The sequence below is a fragment of the Glycine max genome, chromosome 14 (genome assembly GCF_000004515.6).
Source record: "Glycine max cultivar Williams 82 chromosome 14, Glycine_max_v4.0, whole genome shotgun sequence".
NCBI lineage: Eukaryota > Viridiplantae > Streptophyta > Magnoliopsida > Fabales > Fabaceae > Glycine > Glycine max.
In genome coordinates, this window is record NC_038250.2 from 17,688,944 (window position 1) to 17,697,183 (window position 8,240).

The 8,240-nt window shown below is 30.0% G+C and overlaps 1 protein-coding gene across 3 annotated transcripts; it reads right to left on the reverse strand.

The window, feature by feature from the left end:
• Positions 1-4,584: 4,584 nt before the first annotated feature.
• LOC100781938 (ubiquitin-associated (UBA) domain-like superfamily protein) lies at positions 4,585-7,267 on the reverse strand. 3 transcript variants are annotated; one of them, XM_026125274.2, is made up of 3 exons: positions 7,146-7,267; positions 5,722-6,201; positions 4,585-5,013 (listed from the first exon to the last, which is right to left on the reverse strand). In XM_026125274.2, the coding sequence occupies exons 2-3, from the start codon at positions 6,148-6,150 to the stop codon at positions 4,852-4,854; spliced, it is 591 nt and encodes a 196-aa protein (XP_025981059.1). In that variant the 5' UTR covers positions 6,151-6,201; positions 7,146-7,267; the 3' UTR covers positions 4,585-4,851. The 3 variants fall into 3 exon arrangements, with proteins under 3 accessions (XP_025981059.1, XP_025981058.1, NP_001242337.2); XM_026125273.2 differs by lacking the exon at positions 7,146-7,267 and adding an exon at positions 6,900-7,057; NM_001255408.2 differs by lacking the exon at positions 7,146-7,267 and adding an exon at positions 6,934-7,027 and having other exon boundaries at positions 4,590-5,013.
• Between the last annotated feature and the right edge of the window lie 973 nt (positions 7,268-8,240).

Consider the following 8,240-nt stretch of genomic DNA (forward strand, 5'->3'; position numbering starts at 1 on the left):
TTTTTCACCTAATTAATTTTCCTCATTATGATGATTCATTTTGAAATGAAGTAATACCTTCAATTAAGAGTGTTTGTAATGTAGTTTGATTTAATTTTTAAACAAAATCCTTCCACAAATATTCATTAAGTTCCATTTGGCTCATCTTTAATATAACATCAAATCAGAAATTTATTATTGTTGTTTGATTTGATTCAATTTGAAGATTTTTTAAAGCAACAAAAAAAAAAAGAACGGCTTCAAGAAATTGCTTCTGAGGTGCCAAGCGGCATAGACTAAGACCGGTGAAGGATCACATGTGGAGAGTGCAAAAGTGTGCAGTTTAGCAATACACATTTGCAACACGTCTCCGTCTTCTTTATTTGTTTATGGATGTCAGAATCGTTTATTTCATCCACTTTACCCCTACTATTTTAGGATTAATATGTGACTTAACGGAGTAAATAATGATCATTTGGTTTTAACAAAAATATTCAAAATTAAAATACCTGACTTACACAATATTTTTTTTTTTAAAAAAAAACAATGAAGTAGCTGGGACTTTTTATTTTTCACCTAATTAATTTTCCTCTCTCATTATGATGATTCATTTTGAAATGAAGTAATACCTTCAATTAAGAGTGTTTGTAATGTAGTTTGATTTAATTTTTAAACAAAATCATTCCACAAATATTCATTAAGTTCAATTTGGTTCATCTTTAATATAACATCAAATCAGAAATTTATTATTGTTGTTTGATTTGATTCAATTTGAAGATTTTTTAATTTTTTTTTATCATAATTTAAAATCTATCAACTAAGTTATGTTATATTATTTTAAAAATGATTTTTTTATTAAATTTTGTTTAAAATATTTTAGTTGAAAATTATCATTTTTCCTTCTATTTAGTATTATTATAAAATGGTATTACTATTTCTTTTTGTAAATATGAAAATAAAATATGTATCTTGATTACAAAGCAATTAAAATGTGATAAATTGATACTTATTATTAATTACCACAACAAAAATCACATATTATAAACTTATTATATAAAGAAACACACTATAAATCAAATATAACCATTATAAATTTAGGGGGTTGTATTAGAGTAGAATTTTGAAGGATTTAAAAAAATATATAAAAAAAGTCTTGAGATATTTAATCAAGATTTTTAAATAATATAAATAAGTCTTGTTGTATTTAGTTAGGATTATTAAGATTTTTAAGGAGTACAACAAGATCTAATGATATTCAATTAATATTTTTTACAACTTAAAAAAAGTCCTATGGTATTAAAAAATGAAAAGATTTTGATGAATTCTTTTTCAGTATGGATTTTGATTAATTTCATATAACTTTTCAATAGAAAATATATATCAACCAATCCCACAAAAAATCTTGAGACTTTTTGTAAAGACAAATATCATAAGAAGAGATGTTGAATTGTGATTTTTACTAAATTTAAATCCATTTCAAAAACAACAAAGTTATCGTCTAATGAAATAAGACTTAAGAAAACATATCTCAGATTTTTGCAAAACAAATTAGACGATAGTTTCAAGTCTTTGTAAAACAAATAGAGTTTTTCAAAACTAAAGATCAAATTCAAACCCTAGGTCAATTCAAATAACATAAGAGAACATAAAAAGAATAAGACATAGGAAATTTATAGTGGTTCGTCTCAACTACTACTGAGACTATTTCTAATTCTCGGTAAACCACTAAGTTTCACTAGCTTTAACAGGTTACAAGTTACAAGTATTTGTCACTGTCACTTTTGGTTCCTTAACTCAACTTTACGCCAAACTTGTTACAACTAGTATTCTTTGTCCTACCAAGCCATTGTTAACTCTAACAAAAATAAGAAGATTTGTTGGTTTGATGGCACAATGACTAACACTCTGTTGTCTTACCGACGAATAAACAATTTTAGCACTTTGTCTTTTCTCTCAATATAAACAAAGTATTTTGAGAGCTTTGTTAAACTTTACAAGAATTTACACAGAGAACTTCTTACAAAAAGAATTTGAATAATTAGCATTTCAATTCATACTTATGTCTTAAAAGCTTTTGGTATTTATAAGTCCCCTTCAATCAAGTATTTGTTGTCTCTAAACGGGCATATTTCCTCTCTTAAGTTTGCATCTGAAAAATTTGGTCCTTGGTTCATTAAATGCACGCACTTCCTCATGCTAGGAAACTACTCTTTGTTGCTAGTGTTTTGAACACCATAGCAGGAAACCACTTCCTTTTTGTATCAAAGCATGTCTATGCAGCATAACTTTTCTTTTGATGGCAACTGAGGAATTGCATAGCTTGACTTCATTTATTCTTCATAAGATTCGAGAGATCCTAAGAGAATGTTTCTGCAAAATAGATCTCAGACACAGTATTTAATGAAATTTTAAATGTTATCTCTAATGTTGTATCATATCAGGATTTCATCTTTCTACCATCTGAAACATCAAACACAAACTTTGTGGAACATGTTTTGATATCTCATAAGACACAACTTTTAAGCTTTATATTTGCTTACATCTAATCTTAATAATTAGGGGGCTTGATTTATCTCTTTTGACTTAACACTTTGCTGAATTTTTTTTCTTTTTCTCTCAATACTCATAATTCTCTCTCTGAATTTTTTTTCTTTTTCTCTCAATACTCATCTCTCTCTCTCTCTCTCTCTCTCTCTCTCTCTCTCTCTCTCTCTCTCTCTCTCTCTCTCTCTCCTCTCTCTCTCTCTCTCTCTCTCTCTCTCTTCTCTCTCTCTCTCTCTCTCTCTCTCTCTCTTCTCTCTCTCTCTCTCCTCTCTCTCTCTCTCTCTCTCTCTCTCTCTCTCTCTTCTCTCTCTCTCTCTCTCTCTCTCTCTCTCTCTAGCAATATAAACATTCATATACAATACTTCATAACAATTTACCACTGTCATGTACAAGTTACTTCTCCTTTCTCTTGCTTCTTTGTAACAACTTTTTGTTATTAAAATACAAATACAATCATTTGATATGTATTATGAGCACGTAGACATTTTGGCCCATGGGAGCTCTATCTTTTTGTATTTGCAATTGTTTACGGAAATTTGCGGCTTATTTAACTTTTCATTATTAATACAAATATAATCTTAGTTGTATACTCAAATGGATATTTGCTTCAATACTAAAAAGATCCGCAAACTAAGATACATTTTTTGGTATGCAAACATGTTGGAAATTTGGTGATGAGGAACAATATCATTTTTAACAATGGTAGGCTAAGTTGTCTAAACTCATCTCATCTATTAAAACTTATGGAAGTGATTATTGTACAAAGATGAGACTCAACCAAGAACATTCTATTTCTCATGATGCACCTGTCCTAGAGCATGTCTTTTCTCATGATTTGTGGATGTTTTTTTATAACCAGTACTATATTTTGCTTTTGCCTTAAAAAAACAATAATTTGTTGTGAAAAAACTTGCAATAACAAAAACTTAATTTACTAGCTTCAATTGTCAATTGAGCAAGAGTTACTATGCTCAAAAGTTGAATCGAATACGATAAAAAAGGATCATGTGACTCACTCATTTAATTTTTCATGGAAAAATTAACGGTATTGACGTTGAGTTTTTGAGTGGAGGAAGGATTAACGATTATCAATTATTTTTTATAGACTTTTATAATTTTAAATCTTATCTAAAAATTTATGGAGTACTTTAAAATCTTGTAAATTCATAAAATCATTCCAAATCTTACGAATTTATATTTTATAAATTCATTAAAATGTAAACTACAAAATTCAAATCATAAAAAGTCTTTAATAATTCTCACAAAGTCTTTTAAAATTTACATAATTTTTTTATACTAAAAAAATCTTTTACAATCATAATCCAATACATCCGAAACAATACTAAGTACATAATGTTAAATATCCATAAAATAAAATAAATATACTTATAATATGTGATTTAATTTGATTTCTATAATAAGATCCAAAAATAAAATCACAAAAAATATATAATATTTTAAATTTTCTGTTTTTGTGATTTTCAATACGATTTTTTTTTATCTATTTTGATCAATTTGATGATTTTTAAACGATTTGATTCAATTTTAAACATTCCTCTAATTCTCGAATCATGTGTGCCAACAAGTTTTTGTATCATAAGTTTTATTCAAGTAATAATGTAACTTGAAGATTTTTTTAATTTGATCATCCACATGTAATTATACGACCCAAATTTGCGTATTTCATTCTCATGTAAAAATGATTTTAAAAAATAATTTTAAAATGTTATTATATATATATATATATATATATATATATATATATATATATATATATATATATATATAATATTCAGTTATTTTAGGAGTAAATAGTCTAATTCCATTTAATAACTTTTAAATTTATATAATTAAAAAATCATTTTATATTAATTATTTTTATTTTAATATATATGTTTTAAGAAATATATGTAATGTTTAATTTATTTCAAATTTGACATTAACAACCATTACACCACTAAACAGAATAAAAAAGAAAATAAATATGTTGTATTATATCTATAGCAGTAAAAGATTCAAGCTAGCTCACCACGGCACAATCCAGCGAGCAAGTCAACAAGATTATCAATCCCAAGAGAAAATCACCTTCATTTATGTGTTGTTTTTCTTTTACCTTTCTCCCCCATTCTGGACACTTCCAATTCATGCAATTGAAAGGGGGTCCCAATTGTACAAGCAACTCATCAAAAGAAAACAGACCACCAAAACAAGACAATGTATAGAACTATACAAACCATAAAATCGATGATAGAGACATCTCCACCTAAGGTAAATTTTTTTATTTTTACACATATATCCAACCAAAACAATTGTGAATGACAAACCAATTCACAAGACATTGGCTGATGCCATGTGACTAGATGAAGTGTTGGTTTCCTCTGCTACATTCTTCTGTTTTAGTGAAGCAGAATCAGCTGGCAATCCGGACTCTGAAACGTCACCAATATCCAGTGTCTCTGGAAGAATTCCAGAAGTTTCATCTCCCTCCAACTGTAAGATCAAAACAAAAAATCCTCAAAACTTGACTTACAACTTAATGTGTTCCAGAAGTGATCCATTAACACTTGACATGATTACTCAAAGTATTTTCTCCTATCGCTAAGCAATGTTTGGCAATTGACATGATTAATTCAACTATGATAATTCGATCAATTCGTTATATCCAGATAATGGCACAGCAGGTTTTAGACAATCTGATAATCTTTAGATCTGCAAATATAACAGAGAACAGAATATTAGTTTATTTCCTTTAAACCAGTTTCCAATCAGTGATGTGCAATATTTCAACATTTGTGCTCCCGAATTGGGGGGGGGGGGGGGGGGGGGGGGTGGGGCGGGGGTGAAATCAAGAAATCAAACTTGTGGCAATCTCAGATCACTTTAGCTTCAACAACGATAAGATGGAAACGTTTTCTTCTATCCAACCCAATGTCATCTGTAGAGACAATCTTCAGGAAAGAAGGGAATGGAAACAGAAAGGGGAATCAATTTACTCTTTTTCATCACGATTTTATTACACATTTACCCGAAATTTCCAGTCAAATGTGATAGCAATTTACACAGAATAGAAGCTAGTATTTAACTACACTTGAGTATATGAAGACAGAAAAAGTTGTCACTTAATCAATTGGAAGAATAAAAATGCGGCAATAGATAAATAAATTTAAACCTCCAAAACTAATAAATTAAAAACTATACCTCAAGTTGGCTGAGCATGTCAATAGCAGCATCCAAGTCACCACTGTTTACATTATAGACATCTACAAGGGACTGATAAGATATACCAGGAAAATTCATCCTAAGATACTCCAAATCCATATCAACTTCTTCATCTAGCAACTGATTATCCGATAACTCTGCCACATTCTGTGATGAAGTGTAGCCTGTGTAGGAACTAGAAGCAGGCTGGCCTTTTGCCAGAAAAGATTCGGATTTCGAGAGCCTTTCCAAGCTAGTGTTGATAAGTTGTGGATCATTTGTGGCACCCTGATGAGTCTGAAACCATACTGTCCCATTATAAGTCTTGGAATCTTTTTCAGTCGAAGGTGTTCTACCATCTACCCCCCTTTTAGAGAGAGGAACATATGACGTTGCATATGGATTCAAAGACGATGATTGTGGCTTCATGGACTTGAATCAGATGTAGATAAACAATTCTTCTTCTTGATATTCCTTTTCCTTTCCCACACATACAAGAGAAAGAATCCGTCAACATGATGCTAAAGTCAATTAAAAATTAAATTCCTTTCTTGGGGAAGCTAAAAAATACAAGGAATTCACAGCTTCAAACCCCAAGAATCTACAAATGCAAAAACTAAAAAAAAAAAAGATTGACAGAGAGAGTAGAGTATGATTGAACAAACTCTGAATCAGTAAAGAACAGAGCCAAAACACAAGATATAAATGATGATTCAATCATCAAACTTTCTTGTAACCCTTTTAACAACTGCATGCGTAAGTAACTAGGTTCAATCATATATATTAGTATCACTCCTTGATGGAGCACTCATATGGCAAAATAAACAAATAAATAAAAACATCAGATCAAGAATTTTTCTGAAAAGATCAAGAAACACTAGTAAAACCAAAAACAAAGCTTTAAAATTTGACTTTTCAGTGATCCCTTTTGAAACACCAGCACAATCAAGCAGAACAAAAACTTAAATCAAATTTTAAAACAATTTCAAAAAAATGAAATTTGCAGCGATACATCGATCCAAAAAAATATTGATTGGAACCCAATAACACCAAATGATAATTTGATCGTCGCTTTTTCATCTGCAACGATTAGTGAATAACAAAATTGTGTTTCGAATTGCACAAAAAACAAAAGAACAAACGAAAAAAAAGGAGATTAAAATAAAATGGGAACAAACCAGTGAGACAGAAATCACGAAACGAAACCCTAACTGGAGATCGCTGGGATTGGAAGGGAGAGAAAACTATAATGAAATGATTGAGACAGAGAAGTTAAATTATTTTCTCCTCTGCGCAACTGTTATTTGGTTAGAAATCAATCAGCATGTATATTTATAATAATAACTCTATATGTAATAAGTGTATAAAAATAATAATTTGTTGAAAATAAATATGAAGAAAATTTGATGTGAATTTTAACTTACAGTCTTGTCTATTTACGGTACAGGTTGAGACTATAGGTGAAAGTAGTTCGGGTGGTCTGCAGGAGACTTATGACTCAGTCCGTTTAAACCTTGCCTGTGCTTGACTCGTTTTTCAGCATGATTAGGCTCACACATTTTACCAAACCTTTTTAGTTAAATAAATAGGACAAAACATAAAACTTAAAAAGAAAACCAATTAATCACATCGGATTGAACTATTTGATAATAATATTTTTAAATAAAAATATTATTATTAATAATATATAATAAAGACTTAAATATATTTTTTATTTCTGATATATATCTGAATTTTGTGTTTGATTTGTGATAAATTTGTTATTTACATCTGCTCTTTAATATATGAAAAGTTTTGTTTTAGATCTCTGCTGTCAGTTAAGTGATGACGTGTCTATTATATATTTGATAACACGATTTGTGACCCTGCTAAAAAATTGCCAATATTTATTTCAAAATTAAATTTAAATTTTCTAGCGGTAAAAAAATACCAGAATCAATTAAAGTAATAAATAAATAAATCAAACATTGAGAACTCTCTTCCGAGTCATCCACCAGCCCTTCACCTACATTCTTCTCCCTTCAACCTTCATCTTCCAAAACAAATCTCTATTTCGGAAAACATTCCTCTTCCCAATCTTTCTCAACTTCATCGCTTTTCCTCTTCCCAATCGCTTCTGAACCCACATTAAGGTCTTTTCCTTTGTTGGAATCGCATTTCATCTTCTTCTTTGATTTCTCTGAAGCTTTGATTACAGAAACAACAATATCTATGGTTCGGACTCGGGTTTTGTCCTTGTTCATCTTTCACTTCTTTTCCTCGCCGAAATTGGTGTTCACGGGGTGGTCACTGTCGTTAGGGTTCTGAGTGGGTTTGTTAAGTCAGAAAATGGAGTGGGTTTTCTTTGAAAGGGGTTGTCATCGGAAAATAGAGAGGCGGCGACCATTGTGGTAGTCTTTTTAGCGTGTTGGTGAAGAGCTTGCTGAAAATGTTGGAAGGGTTGAAATAGTGTCAGTTCCGGAGGATTGTTGTAAGTCATTTTGTTTCTTACCCATTTTGTGAATTGGATTGGGATGAAG

Excerpts from the sequence above, each read along its gene's own strand:
- LOC100781938 (XM_026125274.2), bottom strand. The coding sequence starts at position 6,150 with ATGAAGCCACAATCATCGTCTTTGAATCCATATGCAACGTCATATGTT. Across the intron at positions 5,014-5,721 it reads ACATGCTCAGCCAACTTGAG|TTGGAGGGAGATGAAACTTC; the intron begins GTATAGTTTTTA and ends TTGATCTTACAG.